Source organism: Dermochelys coriacea, chromosome 2, assembly GCF_009764565.3.
Source record: "Dermochelys coriacea isolate rDerCor1 chromosome 2, rDerCor1.pri.v4, whole genome shotgun sequence".
In the NCBI taxonomy this organism is placed as follows: Eukaryota; Metazoa; Chordata; order Testudines; family Dermochelyidae; genus Dermochelys; species Dermochelys coriacea.
The window spans coordinates 229,075,159-229,102,430 of record NC_050069.1 but is presented as its reverse complement, the minus strand read 5'-3'; the positions used below and the strand labels follow the sequence as shown (position 1 = coordinate 229,102,430).

The following is a 27,272-nucleotide window of genomic DNA, read 5'->3' as shown; positions in this document are numbered from 1 at the left end:
ATAGAAAAGTGTAAAAATTACAATCTGAAGGAGTACAACCTAAGGGAATTCAAGGCAAGTAAAGAGGCTTTTGCATCACAATAAAATAAACATGTTCTGCTGTGTCTGAATTCACCATATATGGGTTTTACTGCAACTAGTTCACCCTCCAGGTTGCATGGTAAATGCTCATAAAAGGTGTGGCTAATAAACAAGGATGCTACTACATAAAGACAGAATGTAGTATGTATATATGGCAATGTTTCAATAGAAAATGCAAAGTGAGCCATGGTGTAAATAGCAACTATATTGTGCAATGTACTGATATTGAACCAAGTTCTGCTGAAAATTTGGAGAAATTCCACGGAAGTCCCTGGATTTTCTCCAGATTCATATGCTGTAAGAGCAGAAATTGGCCCATTATGTTTCTGTTGATTTTTTTTCATTATTATTTTCTTATGTAGGTATTGAAAGGCTTGAATCTGAAGGTTAATTGTAGCCAGACAATAGCCTTGGTTGGTAGCAGTGGCTGTGGGAAAAGTACAACTGTTCAACTGATCCAGAGATTTTATGATCCAGAGAAGGGCATGGTAAGACACCTGAACTGAGCTGGATGCTTTATACATCAAATTACTGTAATGTTTAGCAGTGACCTGACTGCTGATGTTTAGATGGCAAAATAAAAATGTCTTCCTAAATAATGTAGATAATATTGGTGGAGTTTGTATCCTTGATCAGGACACTTGCATTCATGTTTTAATCTTCTTTACATTTAGATTACTATTGATGGGCATGATATTAAGACCCTAAATTTACGATATCTGAGGGAGATTATTGGTGTGGTGAATCAGGAGCCTGTGCTATTCGCTACTACTATTGCAGAAAACATCCGCTATGGCCGTGAAGGTGTCACTATGGAAGAGATTGAAAAAGCTGTCAAGGAAGCCAATGCCTATGACTTTATCATGAAACTGCCTAATGTAAGTAAGACGGCTCTGCTGTCAAATTCTTCTCTCTTCAACCTTCTAATACCAAGTAGCTCCTTAAGAGGAGTTTCCATAACTCAGAAGTAAGAGTGAGCTAAATTCATAATTGCCAATTCAAACCTTGCCAGGGCTTTTTCACAGCTTCCTTGAAAGATGATAGAAACAACATAATTTTAAATCTGTAAGTCATGGTTTGATTAGTACTTTGCAGAGATGGTTTAGACCAGCAGTTCTCAAACTATGGGTCGGGACCCCAAACTGGGTTGCAACCCTGTTTTAATGGGGTCACCAGGGCTGGCTTAGACTTGCTGGGGCTCAGGGCTGAAGCCAAAATCAGAGAGCTTCAGCCCTGGGTGGCAGGGCTCAGGTTACAGACCCCTTATCTGGGGCTGAAGCCCTTGGGCTTCAGCTTTCTCTCTCTTGGGCAGGCTCAGGCTTTGGTCCCCACTCCTGGGGTCACGTAGTAATTTTTGTACTCAGAAGGGGGTCACAGTACAAGGAAGTTTGAGAACCCCTGGTTTAGACTGAAAATATGAGAATCCTGAAAACATACAAAATAGGAAGATAAAATCGTATGACCTGCTTATGATAGTCGTCTTGGTGTGCTTTGGTAAAAGGAAAGGATTTTGTGGGGATTGCACATCTCTATCTTGACACTGTCTTTTATTGGTATTACATGTTAAAATAAAAGTATCATTGAGGGATCTGGAAACCTATCTTGACTTTTTTGCAGAAGTTTGAAACCATGGTTGGAGAAAGAGGGGCACAACTGAGTGGAGGTCAGAAACAAAGAATAGCTATAGCACGAGCTCTGGTTCGCAATCCCAAGATTCTTCTGCTTGATGAGGCAACTTCAGCTTTGGACACTGAAAGTGAATCAGTTGTGCAAACAGCACTGGACAAGGTCTGTGTAGCTTTAAAACAAACTATGAACTTGGATCTAATCTTTAAACTTCAAATTTTCTGTAAGCAGGTGTGAGCTAAATTTTCTGAGGTACATTTTAATTTATATAGAATTTGCCATTGATTTGAGGGTAAATTGAAATGCTTTTAAAATAAATACATTTTAAAAACAGAATTTGAAATTCCAACTCACCAGCAATATATATAGCTAAATGGCTTCACTAAGGGTTACATTTACTTAATCACTTAGGCATTTTTGAAAATTTTACCTTAATTGTTTAAGGCAGCTGGCTACCTGGATCTTTGCCTATCCTGTATTCTTTGTATTGTGCATGTGCCCATGTTTACAATATAGTACAACTTATTACTCAACCAGTAGCAACCACATCCTTGAGTTTTCTTCCCCATCCTTTCCTGGTCTCATTATGTGACTATGCATATTACCTTATGGATAAGCATGACTGTATGTACAGTACATACTTCAGAAAGACCAGGTAGAGGCTGATGGAACATCATTTCTGGTGTCTGCCACAGAAACTGGGGTAGACTGGGAAACATCTGTCTAGCTGATGATTTGGACCGGATATATGTACACAGCCCATGTGCTTCTTGGCAATATTATACAATCCAGGATACTATCACATGCCTTTTCTGGCACATATATCAGTGTGACTCCTGGTCTATCCAGACATCTGCATCTCCTCTTTGAGATACTGAAGGCTTTTTCAAAGAAGGAACTGCTGTTGTGTGATGCATAGGGGAGAGCGTCACAATTTACCTCTGAAAGATTTGCTGTGAGCCAGGCGTTCATTGAGTAAATGCCATCAGCTACAATAGAAATCGAATCCCCATCAGACCTACTTGATTAAGTTGGATTGAGGGGTGGCTGACATAAGAACTATGTGACCCCCTAAATTGCTGGAGCAATAATCATGCTCTTTATTTTCATCATGTGCCTCTGAGTCAGGATGCCTTCCAGTTCTGCTCCTGGAGCAACATAGCTCTACTCCACCCCACCAGTGCAGGGCTGTGCTTTAGAGGCAAAACTGAGCCCTTTTGAAATTTAGAATTTTATCCAAATATTCACTCTCTGCTCTCTGAAGTCTTTTCCCAACATGCACTGTCAGGAACCTCTCTAAGAGGAGTTACAAGCTGGAAGTGGTTGGGCTGATGGAGGGAGGCATGTTTGGAGAGCATTTACTTGTCCAAACTGTGAATCTGGATCCCCAAAAACCTTAACAGAAGGCCTTCCATCAGGACATCTAACAGTTTTTTGTTGTTGTTGTTGGGTGGTTTTTTTGTTTTTTTTGTTTTTGTTTTTAAATGATGTTCCATACAGGCTGCTCTGGTGCCAGAAGCCTGGGCTTCCAGGGTCCTTGGCTCCTGCCTGGGCAGTTCTGCTATGTGAGGGCTTCCATGCTCCCTGCCATGGAGTTGGGAGCTCGGCAGTCCAAAAAGCTCTGAGAGACCTAATGTATTCAGGGGTCTCAGAGTCTAGGCTTCCAGATCCACAGCAGGGAGCCTGGAAACCCTTTGGGCTTTCAAACTTCTAGTCTCACTGTTGTGGAATTGGGAGCCTAGAGGTCCTAGAACTCTGGGGCACACCTGCCATGCAGACTGCCTGGGGCTGGGAACTGCTGAGGTTTCCAGACCCCTCAGCTAGCTTGCTGCTCGACTCCAGAGAAGGAGGACTCCTCCTTCCAGTCCCCCTCAAGTATCTGCTCCATTTGTAGTTCTTGCTCTTGCAGAGGGAACAATCTGGCTCTTTTATACTTAAAGGCATTAACTTAATTTTCTTCTGTTAGGGTTTGCTTCTAATTTACAGGAGTCGTCTTAGATACCTTGAAATTGTCAAGTTGTCAATATCATTATTTTTTAAATAAAATACTCCTCCAATCCTTAATTTGTGGTTTGGGAGTGGATTTCAACATCAGAGCAACAGTATTCTCTTCACAGTCAGCATTGCTAAAACCAGCTATTCCTTGATTGGGAGTGACAGATGGTTTCAATCCTTAAAATTATGTAACAATATTAAGTTGTCAGATCTAGGTGCTGGTCTTCTGAGAACAGACATGTTACTATTGTCACCTTCACTCTCTTCTGAAAGGAACTTAAATAACAGTCAAACTGGAAGTATATTGGTATTCAGTGAAGATTTTAAAACTGAATTACACATGGCTTGGAGCCTCTAGCTGGACTATAAGATTCTTTTGTCAGTTTATTTCAGAGTTTAATGTTAAAATTGACATTTAAAGCCTTCTCTCATCTGTTTTTGAAACTAGCTAACTCAGGCATTTGGTGTCTTATTCTCACAAATAATCTAACTCCAAAATCAGGTGGGTAATTGAAGTAACTTTATAGAGAACATTTTAGAGCATCACAGGTGTAGCTTTTACTTGGTGTGACAGAGTTGGGCCAGATGGCTACAGGAGAGTAATAGAAGGCAGATATATTAGCCCCAGGTTAAGTAGGTCCTTTTTCCCTGGGTAAGGTAACTGGGAAGATTCCAGAACAATCAGAAACCTTCTGGAGACAATTAAGGCTGATTTGAACATCTGCAGGCAATCAAGAAGCTGTTGGAATCGATTAAGGCAGGCTAATCAGGGCATCTGAGTTTTAAAAAGGAGCTCACTTCAGTTTGTGGTGCGCGTGTGAGGAGTGGGGAACAAGATGCACTTAGAGCTGAGAGTGAGAACTCTGACTGTTGGAGGACTGAGGAGTACAAAAGCATTATCAGACACCAGGAGGAAGGTCTTATGGTGAGAATAAAGAAGGTATTGGGAGGAGGCCATGGGGAAGTAGCCCAGGGAGTTGTAGCTGTTGCACAGCTGTTCCAGGAGGCACTCTAGACAGCTGCATTCCAAAGGGCCCCGGGCTGTAACCCAGAGTAGAGGGCGGGCCCGGGTTTCCCCCCCCCCCACACACACACACCTCCCAACTCCTGGTCAGACGCAGGAGGAGTCGACTGGGTTCAGAAAAACTGCCAAGTTGAGGGCTGCCATGAAGCTCCAAGGCGAGCAAATCCACCAATAAGCCCAAGACCCACCAAGGTAGAGGAGGAACTGTGTCACATTAGGCTGAGTAAGGGTTGCAAAATAAGGGCTTTAGAATTCAATTAGTTAATGTTTGTAAAGTGCTTTGAAGTAGAGCTTTAGGAAAATGCACGTTTTCCTTTCCCTGGAAACCTCAAGCTTTCAAAATTATTTTGTTTTGAATTAGAACAAAAAGTTGAAACATCAAAATTCCAAAACATGTTTTGAATTGGCAATGTTGATGCAGAAACTTTAGATATTTTTGATCAAAAAGGAGTATTTTGAAATATTGAAACAAGATTGTTTCTGATCTACATTTGAAACAAAATTCATTTTGAAATGTTTAAACTGCTTTTTGTTTCAGTTTACCTATTCAGAAAATTGAAATTTGACAGCCACAATTTACAATGGGAAAATTTCAGTCAAAATATTTCAACTGGCTCTACACTGAAGATAAAAAATCTTTAGGTACATGTAGTCATTAAATCTACTTTTGTGCCATTTCTAGGCTAGAGAAGGCCGCACCACCATTGTAATAGCTCATCGTTTGTCTACAGTCCGAAATGCAGATCTTATAGCTGCATTTGAAGATGGAGTCATCACAGAACAAGGGACCCATCATGAACTGATGAAAACAAACGGAATTTACTGCAAACTTGTAAACATGCAGGTAATTTTCCTGTGACCAGTCTTCTAAGTTTCATCATGTTCTGTGTTGCTGATATCATATATGATTGTCGGAGCCCCAACCTCACAACATTTTGTCAACAATGAAACCTGTAGCGGAAAGTGTAGGAAGTCTTGCTTGAGACAGAAGAACACTAAATTGCAGAACTGGGAAAGCTCAAAAAAATATGCACAGGATCAGTGCAAATAAATGGAAAAGAGTCAGGACTTTTGGCCTCCAAAATTCCAAGAATATTGGATTAGAGATGACAAAAATTACCTGAGGAAAAGTAAAGACAAATTGTGTCCAGAGCTAGCTCTGATCAATACTCTGAATCCTTAGCCATCTATTGAACTTATCCATACCTCTGAATCTGGCTCTAGAAATTTGTTTTAAATCTGGTCCATCTTCTTCATCCTCTTTATCTCTTGCATCCAGAATTTTCAGAGTTCTGCACTAGTTGGGAGCTTTTGCTTTCCTTCAGTATTTGGAAGTTTGCCCACTGAGAACTCACTTCTGCCAACTTTACTAACAATGAGCCGGATTCTCATTTACATTAAGGCTCGTCTATGCCACTCTGACAATGGAAATGGTCTTAACATGGGTATAACTGGTTTACACCCATTTTAAAGTCTTCTTTATACTAAAGGCTTTGTCTACACTGCCTTGCTTTTAGTGACACCGCTGTGCCGCTACAGCTGTACTGCTAAAAGGTGCTCAGTGTAGCTGCTGCTTGTCGGCAGGAGAAAGCTCTCCTGCCAACAAAAAAAACTTCCTGCCAACAAAGCGCTATTCACACTGATGCTTTTCGTCAGTAAAACTTTTGTCATTCAGCCTGTGTAGGTGTGTTAACACACCTGAATGACAAAGGTTTTGCCAACCAAGTTCAATATAGACAAAGCCTAAGAGAACAGTGTAATGGAACTCAATGCAAACAAACAAGCTCAATAAACAGCACTTTATTCAACAAATTGTCTCATTGTATCCTTGAGGGGTTAGATTCTACTCTGAATGAGTAAGAATGGAAGAACCAGGCTACAAGTCTAGAGGGGATCTTCAGAAGTACAGTCAATGTTTTATAACCACTAGAGTACCAGATATCGTTCAGATCTGATCATTATTCCATTTAGTTAACAGTGGTTTTGGCTACTCTTGAGTTTAATATCTTGAACTTCCAAATTATTATATTTTCTTAGCATACTATTGTACTCTATTTCAGACAATAGGAACTGAAGTTCAGTCAGAAGAAGCTGGAACCACCAAAGTGGCACTGAAAGAATCAACAGGAAATAGCTTGAGAAGGAGATCGACTCGAAAAAGCACCAAAAAGTCAGAAATACAGGATGATGGCCTTGATGTGAAAACTGTTCAACCTGTATGCGTCTCTGCTGGAAATATATATATATATTTTATTATGCTGCATCTAGTATCCTTTGTTTCCTTAGTGGGACAGTAATATTCAGATTAGAAGTGATTATCCCACCTAATGCATAAGAAAATGCCAAGTCTGTAGAGAGCTCACTCAGTCTGGGATAGGAGAAGAGGGAGGCTCTTGCTTAAGGGAAAGTAATAATGTTAATATGCAAACATGGCATACAAAGAGTGGATCAAAATCTGATGTGATTAAAAACAAATAAGGATGCTTGTTGATGAGTTAGAGTACAGAAGTACTGAGACCTGAGTGAATGTGGGGGGCAAAATATTTGGAACAAATATGTAAATTCTGAATCACATTTTGATCTGGTCATATTCATAACCTCTTTGGCTTAACTAAATGTGAACATTCATACCAACAAACAAACAAACTGAGGCTTTGGTTTGTGTAAAAGTTTATGGAAAGAATTTAGGTCCATAGCTCATGAAAAGAAATTGGTTAAATTATGAAACAGAATTGCATGAAGCAGCCTATATAGGTTATATCATATAGTCTATGGAGCAGAAACAAAACCATGTAATCATTCACACAGTTCACCTAGTAAATTCTGATTATCATATAATTGAATTCATACTTGCTACAAACACTTTGTGATCCGTAGGCTGACTTGTTTGCATAACAAACGTGTAGTAAAAATGATGATCTAGTTGTGGATAATAAAAACAAATTGTTCAGAATGAATAATCCAGTCAGATCCACCAAATACCACCAAATGCATTGGCAAAAACAAAGTGGTCCTAACCTTGCACCTTTTATCTGTGCAACCTTGCTGAAGATTAGGAATTTCGTGTGTAAGCCCTGCAGGATAAGTTTCAAAATGTGATCGTCAGAATTAATATACAGGTGTTGTTAGAACAAGTCTCTTTCGGGTATTAATATTGTGTACTGAGTAACAGACTGAATTACTGCATATAATTCATGAGTTGTGTTTAAAAAGCAAGTAGTTTTGGGTACCCAGGGATGGAAGCTGGGAGTATCTAATTGACTATCCACATGCCTTCTTCCCCTCCCCCCCAATCCCTGATGTGTTACATAATTGTTCTAATGATTCATATATTCTAGGATGAAGTGCCTCCAGTTTCATTTCTGAAAGTTATGAAGCTGAACAAAACTGAATGGCCTTACTTTGTAGTAGGAACTCTTTCTGCAATTATCAATGGAGCTTTACAACCTGCATTTGCAATAATATTTTCAGAAATTATAGGGGTAAGTTCATAGTTTATTGCATATTTTGTATCACCCACTCTTAACTTTGACTTTGATTCCCACCTACACTTCAGTTTCTTTACACTAAACTGAGAAATTTTACAATTTTTACTTGGGGTCTACACACCAACATCTAAACTGTGCCTTAACACAGACACCTGCATTAGGAAACTCAGGAGTAGGTGATGGGGGGAAGATGTCTTAGAATCATAGAATATCAGGGTTGGAAGGGACCCCAGAAGGTCATCTAGTCCAACCCCCTGCTCAAAGCAGGACCAAGTCCCAGTTAAATCATCCCAGCCAGGGCTTTGTCAAGCCTGACCTTAAAAACCTCTAAGGAAGGAGATTCTACCACCTCCCTAGGTAACGCATTCCAGTGTTTCACCACCCTCTTAGTGAAAAAGTTTTTCCTAATATCCAATCTAAACCTCCCCCATTGCAACTTGAGACCATTACTCCTCGTTCTGTCATCTGCTACCATTGAGAACAGTCTAGAGCCATCCTCTTTGAAACCCCCTTTCAGGTAGTTGAAAGCAGCTATCAAATCCCCCCTCATTCTTCTCTTCTGCAGACTAAACAATCCCAGCTCCCTCAGCCTCTCCTCATAAGTCATGTGCTCTAGACCCCTAATCATTTTTGTTGCCCTTCGTTGTACTCTTTCCAATTTATCCACATCCTTCCTGTAGTGTGGGGCCCAAAACTGGACACAGTACTCCAGATGAGGCCTCACCAGTGTCGAATAGAGGGGAACGATCACGTCCCACGATCTGCTCGCTATGCCCCTACTTATACATCCCAAAATGCCATTGGCCTTCTTGGCAACAAGGGCACACTGCTGACTCATATCCAGCTTCTCGTCCACTGTCACCCCTAGGTCCTTTTCCGCAGAACTGCTGCCGAGCCATTCGGTCCCTAGTCTGTAGCGGTGCATTGGATTCTTCCATCCTAAGTGCAGGACCCTGCATTTATCCTTATTGAACCTCATTAGATTTCTTTTGGCCCAATCCTCCAATTTGTCTAGGTCCTTCTGTATCCTATCCCTCCCCTCCAGCGTATCTACCACTCCTCCCAGTTTAGTATCATCCGCAAATTTGCTGAGAGTGCAATCCACACCATCCTCCAGATCATTTATGAAGATATTGAACAAAACGGGCCCCAGGACCGACCCCTGGGGCACTCCACTTGACACCGGCTGCCAACTAGACATGGAGCCATTGATCACTACCCGTTGAGCCCAACAATCTAGCCAGCTTTCTACCCACCTTATAGTGCATTCATCCAGCCCATACTTCCTTAACTTGCTGACAAGAATGCTGTGGGAGACCGTGTCAAAAGCTTTGCTAAAGTCAAGAAACAATACATCCACTGCTTTCCCTTCATCCACAGAACCAGTAATCTCATCATAAAAGGCGATTAGATTAGTCAGGCATGACCTTCCCTTGGTGAATCCATGCTGACTGTTCCTGATCACTTTCCTCTCCTCTAAGTGCTTCAGGATTGATTCTTTGAGGACCTGCTCCATGATTTTTCCAGGGACTGAGGTGAGGCTGACTGGCCTGTAGTTCCCAGGATCCTCCTTCTTCCCTTTTTTAAAGATGGGCACTACATTAGCCTTTTTCCAGTCATCCGGGACTTCCCCCGTTCGCCACGAGTTTTCAAAGATAATGGCCAAGGGCTCTGCAATCACAGCCGCCAATTCCTTCAGCACTCTCGGATGCAATTCGTCCGGCCCCATGGACTTGTGCACGTCCAGCTTTTCTAAATAGTCCCTAACCACCTCTATCTCTACAGAGGGCTGGCCATCTATTCCCCATTTTGTGATGCCCAGCACAGCAGTCTGGGAGCTGACCTTGTTAGTGAAAACAGAGGCAAAAAAAGCATTGAGTACATTAGCTTTTTCCACATCCTCTGTCACTAGCTTGCCTCCCTCATTCAGTAAGGGGCCCACACTTTCCTTGGCTTTCTTCTTGTTGCCAACATACCTGAAGAAACCCTTCTTGTTACTCTTGACATCTCTTGCTAGCTGCAGCTCCAGGTGCGATTTGGCCCTCCTGATATCTTTCCTACATGCCCGAGCAATATTTTTATACTCTTCCCTGGTCATATGTCCAACCTTCCACTTCTTGTAAGCTTCTTTTTTATGTTTAAGATCCACTAGGATTTCACCATTAAGCCAAGCTGGTCGCCTGCCATATTTACTATTCTTTCGACTCATCGGGATGGTTTGTCCCTGTAACCTCAACAGGGATTCCTTGAAATACAGCCAGCTCTCCTGGACTCCCTTCCCTTTCATGTTAGTCCCCCAGGGGATCCTGGCCATCTGTTCCCTGAGGGAGTCAAAGTCTGCTTTCCTGAAGTCCAGGGTCCGTATCCTGCTGCTTACCTTTCTTCCCTGCGTCAGGATCCTGAACTCAACCAACTCATGGTCACTGCCTCCCAGATTCCCATCCACTTTTGCTTCCCCCACTAATTCTACCCGGTTTGTGAGCAGCAGGTCAAGAAAAGCGCTCCCCCTAGTTGGCTCCCCTAGCACTTGCACCAGGAAATTGTCCCCTACGCTTTCCAAAAACTTCCTGGATTGTCTATGCACCGCTGTATTGCTCTCCCAGCAGATATCAGGAAAATTAAAGTCACCCATGAGAATCAGGGCATGCGATCTAGTAGCTTCCGTGAGTTGCCGGAAGAAAGCCTCATCCACCTCATCCCCCTGGTCCGGTGGTCTATAGCAGACTCCCACCATGACATCACTCTTGTTGCACACACTTCTAAACTTAATCCAGAGACACTCAGGTTTTTCCACAGTTTCGTACCGGAGCTCTGAGCAGTCATACTGCTCCCTTACATACAGTGCTACTCCCCCACCTTTTCTGCCCTGCCTGTCCTTCCTGAACAGTTTATAACCATCCATGACTGTACTCCAGTCATGTGAGTTATCCCACCAAGTCTCTGTTATTCCAATCACGTCATAATTCCTTGACATCACCAGGACCTCCAGTTCTCCCTGCTTGTTTCCAAGGCTTTGTGCATTTGTATATAAGCACTTGAGATAACCTGTTGATCGCCCCTCATTCCCAGTATGAGGCAGGAGCCCTCCCCTCTCAGACATTCCTGCCTGTGCTTCCTCCCGGTATCCCGCTTTCCCACTTACCTCAGGGCTTTGGTCTCTGGTGCAGGAGATGCTTCAGGAGAAATTCTAGTTGACTCATCCAAAATTTCTCCTGGGGAATACATACTGCAAAGACGCGGTATATGTTCCCCCTCTTGCTGTGCAATGAGGCTCAGCTATGACCCACACTTACCCCGTCTCTCCCACTTGTGCATCTGTAGAGCTAAACCATAATCTGGCCCAGAAAGAGAACAGTGTCCCGAAATAAAGCAAAACAAAAACAACTGCATGATGTAAATGAGGAGGAGAAGAAGGGAAACCCTTCTTGGTAGAAGGAGTAATTGTACAGTGGGTAACTGAATCACTGTGCTCTTGAGTTTATAGTACCAGAAAATAAAGATGTCAGAAACCAGGCTCTTTAACAATGTCTAGATCAGAAATAGAAATCAAGTGACTTGTTTTATTTTCTATTCCACTGATATAAGCTGTTATCTGATGGGTAGCTGCCATTTGGGAAAAGAGTACTGCACCTGTGTCATCCTTCAGTCTTTGATACAGACAACAGTAGGAAATATCCCTGAGGAAAGATGACAGATCTATTTCAGTCCTGTTCTTCCAACCTATGTCTGTGTCAGTGCAATGTTAAAGAGTTTGTCATCAGGGAGAGGGGAAATAATTGAGGAAATATAAATTAAAGGACTTTTTTTCTCAAAGCATTAATTTTTTTAAAAAATTCTTTTTCAGTAAGCTAAACCCAATGAGTATTTTCAATTTCTCATTTGACTCTTTTTTGCAAGCCACTGATAGAATACAATTCTTTAAATCTCCTAAATTATATCAAAACTCAGGCATGAGCAATAAAGCATGGCAAACTGGAGCTTTTCTGAATAAATGAGAATTTCTGACTGAGGTAGATAGAAAAGTGAGATAATGGCAGGAGCGATACATTACCTGCCTCAACAACAAAATGCAGGCAGGCCCCCATAGCTCTTGATAAAAGATTTAACGATGACCTCAGACTTCCATTGCTAGAAATACTTAAGTATTTTTCCAGAAGATGCACTTCTGGAAGTGTTAAATTTCATTACTCTGCAAGCCTGGCAAGGACCCAACACTGTTAGGGATCATACAGGCCTATTGTTTTACTAAAGGCAAACATTTAAATATTGGGACAAGGCAAATACATGATGATGATACAAGCACGATATACTAATTTATCCAGATTCTGCTCATGAAAGTCAAGAGCAGATAAATGTTAATGCACGTTAGGGTTATAGGCCTCCGAATTGACTATCTGAGAGTATGGATTTGCTTTCTTTCAGTGAAATTCACTTAATCCATATAAAGCCCGAATAGTCAACTGCTTGTGCCAGCCATACGCTCTGGAATGAATTTCCCTCATCGTCCTCGCAATCACTGCTCTCATCCATTGTATGTCTGAATTCCAAACCACAAATACCAACCCCATTTGGAATAACTTGTACTTGTTTAGCCTATCCTAACTATATCCTGGTGCTTTGCTTCCTTTTTTGGGGTATATTTATTTTTGAAAATTTATACTTATTTAACTAATTTTAAAGCTAGTGATGCCTCCTGGAACTCTTTTTTTTTTTAAAAAAAATCCTGCTGACACATTCTATATTTTCTGGGATTTTTTAAAATTTCTTTGTATTTTTAATACTAATAGCACATGAATGAACTCCTGGATCATGTATTTCTTATTCCTCACTGGATATCTTATTCCTCTTTGCTGACATCAGCTTGCTGCTGTAGTGATAACTGTCACAAAGGATTATGATTTCAAGTGAGGAATATGTAGTAGAAGCAGATGAAATTCTGAGCAATATGGCATCTGCTTACATCCATCTAAAGTAATTTTTTAAAAGGAGAAAAATGCAGAAAATACATGTTACGTAAATAGTACTATATTGAAAACTATGAACCTAGTTTTTAAATGAGGTACCTGTGGGGCTTGAAAGGATACTAAGGTATTCAGAATTTATCTCATTTTGTTAATTTGCTGTTGAGTTTAATAAATGCCTGGAAACTTAACATAGAAATCTATTTTTATAAAAAGTTGTGTCGAAGCCACAAATGCATGTATGGTGAAATTCATCACTGTGAAAAATGTCCAAACAAGGTTTATGCACCATTTAATCCCATTTTTAAAAATGGATTTTGTCATTAATATAGAAGAACTGAGAAAAAATTCAAATTACACAGATGTTTATCCTTATGAACATTATCTTAATAAATTCACATGTCCACACAAGTTTAATAAATTATATTCATAAGTTTCCACATTTCTCCCCTACCAGTTTCACCTTTAAGCTATAAAGAATCAAGGTCTTGGTGACAAAAAGAATATGAATGAGTTAAGCAGTGCACAGACCTTGTGCAGATGTCACTTTCACCTATTGTTTGTTAATGCAGGGCTTGCTCGTTTGTATTAGGTTGCTGATTCTGAGTGGTTATTTTGGAAAGTAGCAGTGAATAATTCATTTGGAAGAAATCTGAAGAATTAGATGAAACTTGCAAACATCTAGAAAAAAATCTTGGTCCAATATCAAATGTACCTGTTATCCCTTTAATCACATTTAATTGTACATGGGTGTGCTGGGGCGTTGGAACAATTTTTATGGGGGGGGGGTGCTGAAAGCAGAAACCATGTATTTGGTTATTACTACTTTAAGTCGGAGGTTCTGCCCCCAGTACCCCTAGTTCAAGCACTCTATGGGTATGAGTAAATACAACAATATAATATAGGAAGATTTGTACATAATTAAATAAAATTAACTTTGAATTCTCTCTATAGGTTTTTGCAGAACCAGACAAGACCATTGTAAGAAACAAGAGCAACTTGTATTCACTGCTATTTTTAGTAATTGGGATAATTTCTTTTGTTACTTTTTTCCTGCAGGTAGGCTTTATTGTTTTGCCCTTTAATATAATTGTTCACATTATTTCAGAAACTAGATCTAAAGATATTAAGCATTCAATGTATTTGAATCACATAAGAGAAAAATAATTGATGGTACACTTCTAGTACCAAGTGGACTTAAAGTGCATGTGGAGGTTATATTGTGCTCTTAATATAAGACTATATATAGAGGTAAATTCCTCAGATATTAATCTAATATTGTAATGTAATACTTTTTTTTTCACCACAGGATGGTTCCCTCATTGTAATGAGTTAAATTCTTATGGCCACATTTTCAAAAATAGTCTCTAAACTTCCACATGCAAAATTGTGCACGCAAACATTTTCCCACCTGTCTGGAAACTGCCATGTTCATGTATAAGTCAGACGTGTGTGTGTGTGTGTGTGTGTGTGTGTGTGTACACCTGATTTGCACAAACATCTTTAGTCAGGTGCAACAGACTTCAATCACTGATGCCAGCTTTGTCAAATCACCTGTCCACTTCTACACATCCACCATTGCACCTTCTTCCAGGCTGAAACTTACACATGGAGTGCCTTTTCTAAAAGGATCTGCAGGGCCTCTACTCTTTTTTTTTTCAAATCCAACCTCAAGTCCCTCTCTTCTGTGGCACCTGCAAGAAAGGAGAGGTTGAGGGGTGGCCTTTGTAAGAGGGTGCAGTTGGGCCCCACTGGCTTCTGCCCCTGCTGCACCCACAAACTAGCCAGAGACCTCTGCATTGGTGTTTACTTTCCCACCACCTTCTAGCTACAGACGGCTTCAGTGTCACAGCCCCAGGAACTAAGCATGTCAGTGCCCCCCTTTGGACAGACAGGGCACTGTGAAGAGTCTGCTCAGATTGGAGGGGTGGTCAGTCTCCCTTTCTCATCTGAGTCTGTATAGTCCTGTTCTGGAGGCAAGAACCTTAATTTCTGTCCCACTGGGCTTCCCTTTGTTTGGCAGGGATTATCTGGCCCTCACCCTCAAGAGCCAAAGGAGTTTCAGGCCCCTTAAGTCCCCTTAAGGGATAGGTAGGGGAAGCCAGGCCCACCCACTCCATTGGGTTCCAGTTCAGGGCCCTCATTCTGCCACAAGTCTTCCTCTGTGTCCTGAGCTTACTACCTCCTTGGTTCTTTAGGCTTCTACAGCCTGTGGCTCTGGTCATCCCTTTTCTGGGACATTGTCACTCTGGGGCAGCATCTCACCATCTTAGTGATAGAACCTCATTCTCTGACCTGCTGGTCCCTCTGCTTTTCAGCTTTTATTTTTCCAGCTGCTCTGAGGCTGCCAGTCAGCATTGGTTGGCAGTTCCTACATTAACTGCCAAGCCTGCCTGGGTTCGATTCATCCCATGACAAATGTATCTAAAAAGTCTACATGTTTCTCACCTGAAACGCTCAGCATTCCTAAATTGTTTACTTTCTTAGTCCCTGATCCATTAGTATGGATTGCAAAGGTGAACCTCTTTGCCCATCTTGAGCACTAAAAACTAATTGAAATCAATGGGGTTGTGTGCAGATTCAGGGGTCTCCCCAAAAACAACAACTTGCATGAGGAGAGCCGTAGATTCTAAACTTTTTGGGACGGGGACTCTCTCTTCCTTGATATTTGTACAGTGCCTAGCATAATAGGTCCCCAGTCCTTACTGGAGTATTTGACTGCAACCATGGTAGAAATTATATGGGTATAAATTAAGAGATGATGTTTTGAAATTTGGCCCTTATCGAGATTTTTTTTTTAAATAGAGAATGGGCTACATTTTCAAAACGTGATGCTAAAGTTTCACCTACAAAGTATCTGAACACATGTTAGCATGTGTATGTTTAGAAAACGGGTATATTCATGCACAAGCAGGTATCTGTTGGTGCAATTGCCCATTTTGTTTATAAACATGTCTTTATATATGGATGCAGCATAGAGCCTGAGTCTTGAAAATTTAACTGTGTGTGTGTGTGTGTGTGTATATATGTGTATGTGTGTATATATGTGTGTTTGTATATATATATGTGTATATATATATATGTATGTTTGTGTGTATATATATGTATGTATGTGTATATGTATGTATGTATGTATGTGTATATGTATGTATATACAAAAATAAGTTTGACCTGCAATAGTTATCATTTTTATAAATGTGGGGATGATGTTGTAAATTAAACATATGAATGATAGAAATGTATTGTGATCTGGCACTCCCAAACAAGTGAGAAGAAATTAATACAAAGACTTATCTATTTCATAAGATGTTTATACAGTATGCATGCTAAGATGTACATTTAAATGTGTTCAGTTCTTTTTTTTAAAGTTACATAATTGTGGTATTTTTTTTTTACTTCATTACTGTATAGTTTCCAACAATTTAAAACTAGAAAAATAAATTTGTTCACTATAAAAGTGCCATAGTAATTTCTCTTTATCATATAGAGGAACTAATATATAGTTGTGTCCAGGTTTTATACTAAAATACTATAAAATTTGTCAGCTGTAGAAACGTTTTCAGTAGAGTCTGAGAACAAATATTTGCAGTAGATTTGCAGAGATGTTTCTTGGCTGCAGTTGTAGAAAGTGTGGTAATGAGCAAAATTATGACGACAATGCTACTGACAATAGTTAATGTCATGACAGAAAAAGTGGCAATAACCTCTGTCCCCATCATTTTCATTCTCATGGTCCCATTTATCACTTACTTCCTATGACATTACACTGATTCGTGCTTCTGACTAAAAATAAGTTTAGCTGATTACCAAGCATTGTTGATGTGTTAGGACTAGATGGCTTAGGTGACTTGTAATGGAGCACTGAGAGTGAAATCCGGACTCCACTGAAGTTGATGGGAAATTTGCCATTGACTCCAATGGGCCAGGATTTCACCCCGAGCTTTTTACCTTGAAGTCACTGACCCATGTAGTTGTGATTAAAAAATTGCTCCTTGAAGCACATTAATGGAGCAATGTAGGAAAATGTGCCTTTGCTTTGCACTTATTAAATTTAGAAATGAAGGACTTCAATCCCTGTGCTCTAAATCTGCTATCCCTCACAAGTAGTAACTGTCTTTTTTAAAAGTTTAATTGTTTATAGCTAAAATATTTTGCAATCTATAAAATGTTTTTGCCCATGTAGATACAGATATTCATGTGCTTATGTGATGATGTCAAAATAGTTGTAATTATGTAATAATCACTGTTTCTTCTCAAAGGGTTTCACGTTTGGCAAAGCTGGAGAGATCCTTACAATGAGGCTTCGATTCATGACATTTAAAGCAATGCTTAGACAGGTAAGATTAATATGTATTTAGCTTTCCAGAGTTTTTATATATCCATGTTTAGGTGTTTAAAATACCTTAAAGTTTCAAGTCATCTTATGACCTTGTCTACACAAACAACTGCACTGATTTATTTAATTATTTAAATCAGTTTCTAAAAATAATTTAAGTGCAATCCCCTTGTGTGGACATTCAAATCAGTTTAAGAAAGACTTGCATTGATTTTTAGCTCAAGTCATATGAGGCACTTTTGAACCAATTTAAGAGTGTCTGCACAAGGGGGTTGGCTTTAGTTAAATCAGAGCAGCTTTTGAGTGTTGACATGGCCTAACGGTATGACTCAGAGCTAGGGTGACCAGACAGTAACTGTGAAAAATCAGGACAAGAAGTGTGGGGTAGTAGGCACCTATAAAAGACAAAGCCCCAAATATTGGGACTGTCCCTATTTTTAGAGGGACATCTGGTCACTCTACTCAGAGCATAATGTGCATTCTAGGAGCCTGATTCTGAAATTCAGACTCTTGTTCTAAGTATGAAGTTTTGTACCTCCAGATAAATGCACTGACATATTGGGATCCACAATTATTGTGGATGATAAAATGTACATATCTGACTGCACTCACAAAAATAGACTGAGTCAAGGCCTTCTTAAAAGTTAGGCCCAATAAGTGGAGAAATCCTATGGAACTCCCATATTACAGAAGTCATTGTATCAGTTCATAGAATAGCAGGAGGCCTAATGCTATCTGGAGATACTGGTGATAGCACGCTGAGCAGCAGGACTTTTTAAAAACTGAAAGCATGCACTCCCACTGTACCAGCCTCCAGTTGCTAGCCAATGAGCAGCAAGGAGAAGGACCCTGCCTATGCCCTTTATCTGCCATGCCAGCCCTTTTTGATTGTGTGGTTCTGCTAGTTTCACCCTTTGTGTTCAGAAGGCACTGCCTGCAGCTTTCTGACAGCTTTGAACACAGATGTACTGGAGGTAAGGGATTCCCTGTAAGCTCTCCTTCTTCTAATGCATCTGCTCAAAGGCAGCCAAAATTCGGACCTATATATATTTTTCTGTTGCTGCTACCATCTGTTGCTTTTTCTTGTAGTTGCTTCTCTTTAAGCCCACCCGTTCCTCATCCCAGTCACTTCAGCAAGCTTTTTCCACAGCTTTTTCCACTCATCTGAATGTGCAGTGAACTTCAAGGGCTACACGGCACCATATTAAATTGTAACTTGCGTAGGCAGTTTATTTTATGTATTTATTTATTTTTAAATTTAATTTATTTTTTTTAATGCAAAAGCAATGTAAAGCTAATGTTTGTTCTATGCAGGGTTATATACTTTTAAACAAAGTCAGGAAACGTAAAAGTTAAGCTTCACAGAGGAATTTTAGCTCATACACATTATTACTAGAGCTGAATGGATGATTTTTCTGGCCAAAACTGAATTTTCATTCAGGTTGAACAAAACCTTTCATACATTGCTTCAAAATGACATTTCAAAATGAAATAGTGTGACATTTTCATTCCTCCCCGCATTATTTATTCATCTGAAACTATTCAACCAATTTGACTTGTATTAGTGAATAGTGTCCATCCTAAAAAAAACCTGGTTACTTACCTGTATTGTAACTGCACTTTTTGGTGAATTTACTATTTGACTGAAAATTTTCTTCCAGCTGTAATCATTGCACAAAAGGACCACATCTTGCAAATAGTGCAGTCATATGACTAAAGTTATGCATGCGCTTCAAGTGATTCAGGATCAGGAATTTGTTTTCAATTAATTAATATGTAATGTGGATGAAATGTTCCTGTGAAAATTTTAACTTTTACATTTTCTGACTTTTCTGGTGTTTAAGTATATCACCTTAATCTTGCATTAGTATGTTTTTCCATTTCACTCAGGAGCAATCACCTTCAAAGTGCTTTAAAATCATTACCTAATTAATACCCTAAACATATTAACCCATGTTGCTTCAGAGATGTAAAATAATATGATTGATTAGCCCTTTCTGCAGAATGTAGTAGGGTACTGTTTTCAAGTTTTGGTACAGGTGTTCTAATTAATTTTCTAGCTTTGCATAGACACATTACAGATGTTCTGACACCACAAAGATTTGCCAGCAGCATTCAAAATTCAGACTTTTCAGGGCAGACTCATCTTGTGTTTTGTAGATGTCACAGCAGTTTATTATATGGTAGACCACCTAACAGACTTGTCTTAGCTACTTCAGAGAAGAAATGCCACATTTAATCTGAGTAATAATCTTTAATAATCTTTACATTCAGTGAGACTGTCACTTTCAAACTATACTCATCAAGGTGGCAAATTTCATAACCTTAATATTCTGTGCTGACCTGATTACCAAAAATAAATCATGCCCAATCCATTTACATAGATGATACCTGCTGAAATTGCAGTTAGCATGAGAAAACACAATGCTATTGTTGTCAGTGTAAATTACTGGCATTTACAGCTTCAATTAATTTACTCATATTGAGTTATAAAATATTTGCACTCTGACAAGTTTTACACAATCAGGGTTAAGAAACTGATTAAATCTAAACGAAAACTCCATGCACTCCTCTTATAATCCAAATTGAAATTGATCATCTTTTTGCAGCCCTAATTTTTCATTTGTTTTATTTGCGGTTTATGGAAAGTTAACTACAGTTTTTCAGATCCTACTAAACATGTTTTCATGTCATTTTGTAGGACATCAGCTGGTTTGATGACCCTAAAAACAGCACTGGGGCATTAACTACAAGACTTGCTAATGATGCCTCACAAGTGAAAGGAGTATGTAATATACTTTTGTTTTGGCATTTTTCACGTTTGGGTTGGCATATAGTAATGTTGCACTAAGGATTGCCATGAAGCAAATAAAAATCCAAATTGGTGACAATTGAAAACTTACTATTTATTGAAAGGTTAGGGGTGTCACACCAATGTATTTTATGATAGATATTATATATATTTGCAATATAATCTAGTAAACTATTAGTGCTTATAATCTTATTACTGTTCTGTGCTGTTATCTCCCCTATGAATCCAATTAACTATGAATTTATTTATTCAAGGACTCTGTTTAAAGTTATCTATTTAATCTCATTAGGTGTGTATGTAGCACCTATGACCATAGTATCTAAGGCTCCAATCCAACAAAACATTTAAGGTTGTGCTTGACTTTAAGGATTTTAGTAGTCAGTGTTTTCAGTGGAACTACTCACATGCTTAAAAGTTAAGCACATGTTTAAGTGTTTTGCTGTATTAGGATTTAAGTGATTTGGACTAAAAATAGTTGGTTCGAACTTCCACTCCATCAGTTAGGCAATTGCATGTTCCTGGCAGATTTGAAGTTATAGTTGTAAATGCAAAAATGAGATTTATAAACTCCCTGTTTAGCTTTTTTTTTTTTTAGCAGAGTTTATAAATTACAGTTTAGAATCTGAAGTGATCATATGGAAACTGGAGAGAGAAATGGATCAGCAGCAGAAGACAACAGAAGAAGGCAATCTAGATGGTGGAGTAATCTTCCAAAGGATATTCAGAAACTCCAACTTTGGAGACATGTTGAACTAGACTAGATAATACTTTGGGGAATAATCGTGGTTTCTAGAGATGGTCTAGTTCAAAAGTATTTTTCATGTCTAATTTCTATGTTATTGCTTTATAAAAAAAATTATGGAATACAGTTGTTTTATTTGGGTTTTATTCTAGGCTACAGGTGCCAGACTGGCTTTAATTGCCCAAAACATAGCTAACCTTGGAACTGGAATTATTGTAGCATTCGTCTATGGCTGGCAGCTGACCCTTTTGATTTTAGTCATTGTGCCAGTCATTGCTATAGCAGGAATCATTGAAATGAAAATGTTGTCTGGACATGCAAAAAAGGATAAAGAACAACTGGAAGATGCAGGAAAGGTGGGTTCCAGTGAAGTTCATCTCTTTTTATATTCTACTTTACAGTCGTGTTTAACAGGGCTTAGTAATGGATCAAGAATATATTCTTTCTTAGGGAAGTTGAACTCTGCATTGTTTTCTATTCTTTTTAGATGTTTTGAGCTTCATATCTAGCAGATACATCAACATATACTATTAATTGATATTTACAGTGTGGTAACACACAGAATATGCTAAGCTCTTAGGATCACATACCTCTTTATTTTTTTGCCCTTCCCTTCTTTCTTTTCTAGCCTCTTTTTTTTGTTATTTCATCTCTTCAGCTTGCCACACATCTCCCCTTTTTTCCATCTTATCTCTACCTGTGTGAAACTGTATGTACATCTTCACCAAGCAAGAATGTATAATATAATGACAGTATAACTAATACTGCCCATCGGTTCCTCTTTTCATTCTGTCCTTTCCTGTGTGGAAAAGGAAAACAAAAATTGAAAAAAGTGTTTAAAGAAATATTTGAAAGGAAAAGTTGAAAGAGGTGTGAGTAACTAAATGCCAAAACTCCTTTAGGAACAGGGCAGCCATTCTATCACTTCTCTGTTCCTAACCTCTTAAGAGTTTGAGGGTCCTAACTTTGCACCCAAGGATAGCTCTCTAGGTATGCCTACACTTTCTTTGGGGTGTGAGTCCCAGCTTGAGAAAACATATTTGCTCTAGTGCTGATTGAGCTAGCATGCTAAAAATAGTGTAGCCATGGTAGTATGAGCAGTGGGAGGGGCTAGCCATCCTGAATACATGCCAAGTGTCTGACAGGCATGCAGTTGGGACAGTTAGCCCCTCCTGCTGCTTACACTGCTGTGACTACACTCTATTTTTAGTGTGTTAGCTCAATCAGAGCTAGCATTAGTATGTTTCCTTGAGCTGCTCAAAGTGTAGAAATACCCTTTATGAGCACTTCTGTCAGTGTTAACATGTACCTTAGCATGTTTCATAGCCTAGATATCTTCTGCCTCTTCTATGCTCCCCTTCCTACCATCCTACTGTGATCCCACAGAGTTGAGAAGGAGAGAACTTCAACTAAAGGCTCTGGACATAATAAGTCTTGTTCAGTTTCTCTTTCCTTGCTTCATGTCATATTGACAGGAAAGCTGCTCAGAAGGGGTTTCTGTCCTTCCAAGCCACCAGAACATGTTTTTTGTGGATTCTCCAAAGTTTCCTGTAGGCTTTTTCACATAAACAAAAAGATCAATCTCAGTTTACTGTCAATGACAGGATTTTTGTTGTACATTTCTCTAGAGTGGTTTCTCTGCAAGGTCAGATAGCCAAACAATTAATATTTCCTGGAATATTGTGCCTGAGACTTGTTAAGGGTATTCATCTGTTAACCCTTCCTCCAGAGACATTTTAACAAATAGCTGAGGGGATTCAAGTCATCCCTGCTACCTATCTTATATTTACAAGAAATAATACTTTGCTCTTCTATAGCAACTGCTTTCTGAGGCTTTACAAGAACTTTACAAACTAACACATTATGTCTCGCAGTACTTCTTCGAGGTAAGTAACTATCACCATTGTACAGGATAGGAAACTGGCAGAGTATTGAGGAGACTTCCCCAATGTCACAAAAGCGACTGGTAGAGCTAGCGACAAAACATAGTTCACATGAACCCCATGGTTTAAACATTAATTTCTTAGCCATGTGTGGCTTTCACCTAAATTTTTCCTTGCTCACAAGAGTTGTATGTACAGCCAGTAGACAAATCTGTTACATTATTTTCTGCCTTATTCATTGTCAAAAGAATTGTTAATTAAGTTCTAACTGAAGATTCTTGACCTGGAGGCATACAGAGGTGTGCATTTCAACGGCACCTTCGCTACAACTACAATGAACTTCAGCTGAGTCCGGGTTACTGATAATGTGTAATGCCAATGGACTCTAGTCATTGTCAGCCGGGATCAAACCTGGAACCTTTGGTGCTGCATTCATGAGCCTCTACTGCATAAGCTATGACGCATCGATCTTAGCCAAGGCTGTAGCAGGCTCATCAATCTGTAGCTGGTCTATCTGCCACCAGAGGGGCACAGAGTGCCACACTAAGCAAGCATGGATTACAAACTTTCCCCTAGCTGAGGAAGTGTCCCGAGCTTCAGAGACTTCCCAGTTGGTATCCCGAATGAGCCACCACTTGTAACGCCACTCCACCATCCACTTGGCTCAAGATGTTTTGAGGTCCCACCTAACACATCTCTGTGATTTCAGCTCTCAGTGATTGCAGCTGTTGGTAGGGGAGCCTCACTGCTAGTGCAGGCTGGCAGCTTCTCTCATCAGAGACACTGTCCCATAGCAGGTCTAATGCTTAGACCTGGTTTTCAGTGATTTCAGCTCTATTGATCTGCAACAAAAGACTCAAAATTGAGTGTTAATCAGCTCTGTCATTACGCAATGGAGAAGGGGAGTCAAAGGATGTCTAGGACCCTTAGGCAGAGCCCACACCACCCAAGTACAAAAACCTGACCACATCCTCTCTCATCTCTACTAGATTTTGGCACCCCCAGCTTAGCAAGTGCAGTTCAGTTGAGGATGAACCCCTCAATCAGGGCATGCCAAGCACAGTTCTGCTGCCTTTGATTCACACAACAAGGATAACAAGCCTTTTACCCCTGCACCCAATAACTGACTTGCAATCTAACACCCACCAAAAGTGGTCATTTGGGCAAAGCAGCTTTATCCTGCTGCTCACCTACACCGAGTGGATGAGTCCATGGAAACAAGGTCAGCTCCTAGAGTCCTCTTCCCCAGCTCATCACTAGATGTCAGGGGAGAGCTCATTCAGACCTGCTTACAAAGGCATAAACCAGAAAAAACTCAGAACCAAGGATGAGTTTACAGGGTTGGCAGTTAGAAGTAAAAATATATATATATAATATATATTTTCTAAGCTGACCAAATTTGATCTGGAGTGTTTGAAAGATGAAGCCCCATTAATGCATTTTTTGAGTGACTTCTCAGAGAAGCCTTTCAAAGAGGTGCAAATTTCCAATAGGCCCCTTCGCATAGGATACTGATATTGGACTTGGCTGTCTAAATTTTATTTTAGATAGGAGCCTGTTGAGTAACACTTTCCATTTCTAGCCCTTACGTTAAACTATTTTGTCACTGCATAGTCTTATGTCTAGTTGATCTAGGCAATTCTGCTTTTATTTAGGGAAAAACTCCAATGAGGGAATGTACCAGTTAAACTGTAGCTTTTATCGTCCATTGTCTTATCCAGCTGAAGGATGAAAGATAACTGAAATGAGTATTTAACTTTTGTTTAGTGTAGGAGGCCTTTGATTTGAGCCCTGAAGTCTTCAGTGGGTTACTAAGCTTTGTCACTGTTAAAATAAGCTAATTTGATAAATGAGCAATTATACAGATTTAATTAAGAATAAATTTAATTAAAAAGGAAATGTCCTTTTGCTTACATGATTGCAGAATACAGAAGCAATACAAACCAGCCTCACTGATTATTCAGAAATTACCGTTTGTTTTATGAAATTAGTTTTCCTCTGCATAATAGGAATTTTTAATTAATCACACAAGTATCTAGGGGACTAATCAGCCAAGTCCCCTTTCAATAGATGTTGGGTGCCTAAGTCCTTTAGCCACTTATGAAAATCCCACCCGGTTTTATTTATTATAGCCTCAAAGGAAGATTTTCAAAGGCACAAAGTCAATAGGAGGTGCCAAACTGCCATTTGTGCCTTTGAAAAGCTTCCCTAATTTTTTGAAAGTGAGTAGTAATATTGGTTATCCAATTTGGGACTCCTTCAAGGTTGATTTTTCAGAAAATTCTGAGCGTTTACCTTTTGAAAATCAGGCTGTGTAGAAATGAGCACTCATACTCACTGGTTACTATTTAATTTAATTTTTTGTGATTTTTATAGCATTTATCCCAAGCTCTTTTTACCAGGTCAGAATTAGAAATTGCAGTGTGATCTTATTTTTCTGTTAATGAGCATATGCTCTCTATTACAGATTGCTGCTGAAGCCATAGAAAATATTCGAACTGTTGTTACTTTGACCCAGGAAAGAAAATTTGAATTTATGTATGGACAAAATTTGAAAGGACCATATAGGTAATAGATATAAACTTTTTAAAAAAAAATCAAACTTTTTTTAGAATTAAATGTAAATTTTCACTAAGACTAAAACAATTTATTCTCTGCTGGTGTATCACAAAATCTATGTCAAACCCAGTTAACAATATACAATTTATATTTGCTTGTGTTTGTTTGAAGCAAATCGTAACCATAGTTGTTTCTGTTCTTTTCTTTAAATGAGATTTTTCCTTTACACCCTCTATGGTGGTATTGGTATTTGCTGTTGCAGTACCTGGTATGTCCTCATGAGTTTTACTTCTCTTGAAACTATGTTCTGGAAATTGAGCATTTCATTTAGCAATTCTTGCAATTAGGAGTCCTGTTTCGTGTGTGTATGTGCACTTCTGCATTGTATACTCAGGCAAAACTCTTATTAAAGCCAGTGGAATTTTGCATTGGTAAGGACTGAAAGAGCAAGTTCTAAAATTGTATAGTAACTTCAATAGTAGATCATTGAGCAGTTAAGCTATTTCATCAGCCTAACAATACAGGCAATATAAAGCATCATATTATGGTTGACAAAGGTTTGGTTGGTGCTCAAGGCAAAACAAAACAGTATACTGCTCTACTGGGATTAGTTTTGCTCCCTGCAGAATCAGGACTTGTTAGTTTTCTTCATGTGCTGCGAGGTTGTACAATTTCAAAAATGTTTAATTAAAAGCCTTGAAACTGGTAATCGTACCGAGGTTTATAAAATAATTTTAAACACAATAGTGTTCAGACCCTATAGGGTAGGACAACAATTGCTTCTATCAGATGTGTTTGGGATCACAGCTATAGTGATTTCTTCCCCTACCCATCTTTTGATTTTTTTTATTTTATTTATTTTTGCAGGCAGATGGGATCCTAAAACATAAGAATACTGTTTTAGGGCCCAGTCCTGCAGAGGTTGGGGAATGACCTCATCCCAAAGTACTGAGCACTTGCAATTCCAACTGAAGTCCAATGGAAGTGAAGGACTCTCAGACATAACTGTATTTTACTTTTAGTATTTATGTATATATTATGACACTACTTATTCTTTGTTACAGAAATTCTGTGAAGAAGGCACATATCTTTGGATTTAGTTTTGGCCTTACACAAGCAATTATGTATTTTACTTATGCTGCATGTTTTCGGTTTGGTGCCTATCTAGTGGGAAATGGATACATGGAGTTTAAAAGTGTGTTTTTGTAAGTGTCTTTTTGCAATTTCTTTTTGCCCATACAGGGGAAGGTGTTTATATATTGGGGGATAACCTTATGAAGGTAAAAGCAGGAGGACTAGAAGAACAATACATAAACCATTGTTCGTCTACATATTGACCTGCAGCACTGGCCTTCATCTCGAATTAGGATCGATAACTTTTGTGTTATCTTTCCAAGTTGCAATGCTCCTAGTAAACATGTCAACTGGGCCCTTCATTTAATTATATATGGAATGCTGGTAGACATTGGTATTGCCTTGTCTCAAATGTTGTGTACTGGCTTTTAAGGAAGGACTAAATAGAAATAGTTGAGGGAGTATTTTGAAATTATGGCTAATACTTAACATTATAATTTTGGCTTCAGTAGTCAGCCTTTCTGGTGTGTGTTAGTGAAGTGCCTACAGGCCCCAAATGAGATTGGAGCCCTATTGTGCTAGATGCTATACGTGGCTAGCTAGAGTCTATCAGACTGTTTGTAGTCAAAAAATAGAAAAGACGAAAAAAGGCATGTGAGGAAAGTATTATTGGTATCCCCATTTTACAGGT

The 27,272-nt window shown here is 39.3% G+C and overlaps 1 protein-coding gene across 3 annotated transcripts in view; it reads left to right on the top strand.

The window, feature by feature from the left end:
• Positions 1–27,272, top strand: part of LOC119851057 (ATP-dependent translocase ABCB1-like) — an 89,618-nt gene that overhangs the window by 46,867 nt on the left and 15,479 nt on the right. For all 3 annotated transcript variants that reach the window (XM_038390257.2, XM_038390256.2, XM_043509379.1), the window contains 12 exons: positions 444–569; positions 756–959; positions 1,699–1,869; positions 5,409–5,570; positions 6,787–6,942; positions 8,065–8,208; positions 14,130–14,234; positions 17,435–17,512; positions 20,213–20,296; positions 21,218–21,421; positions 25,416–25,516; positions 26,572–26,712. In XM_038390257.2, the coding sequence (XP_038246185.1) occupies positions 444–569; positions 756–959; positions 1,699–1,869; positions 5,409–5,570; positions 6,787–6,942; positions 8,065–8,208; positions 14,130–14,234; positions 17,435–17,512; positions 20,213–20,296; positions 21,218–21,421; positions 25,416–25,516; positions 26,572–26,712 (1,676 nt within the window). The remainder of the gene's footprint in view (positions 1–443; positions 570–755; positions 960–1,698; positions 1,870–5,408; positions 5,571–6,786; positions 6,943–8,064; positions 8,209–14,129; positions 14,235–17,434; positions 17,513–20,212; positions 20,297–21,217; positions 21,422–25,415; positions 25,517–26,571; positions 26,713–27,272) is intronic.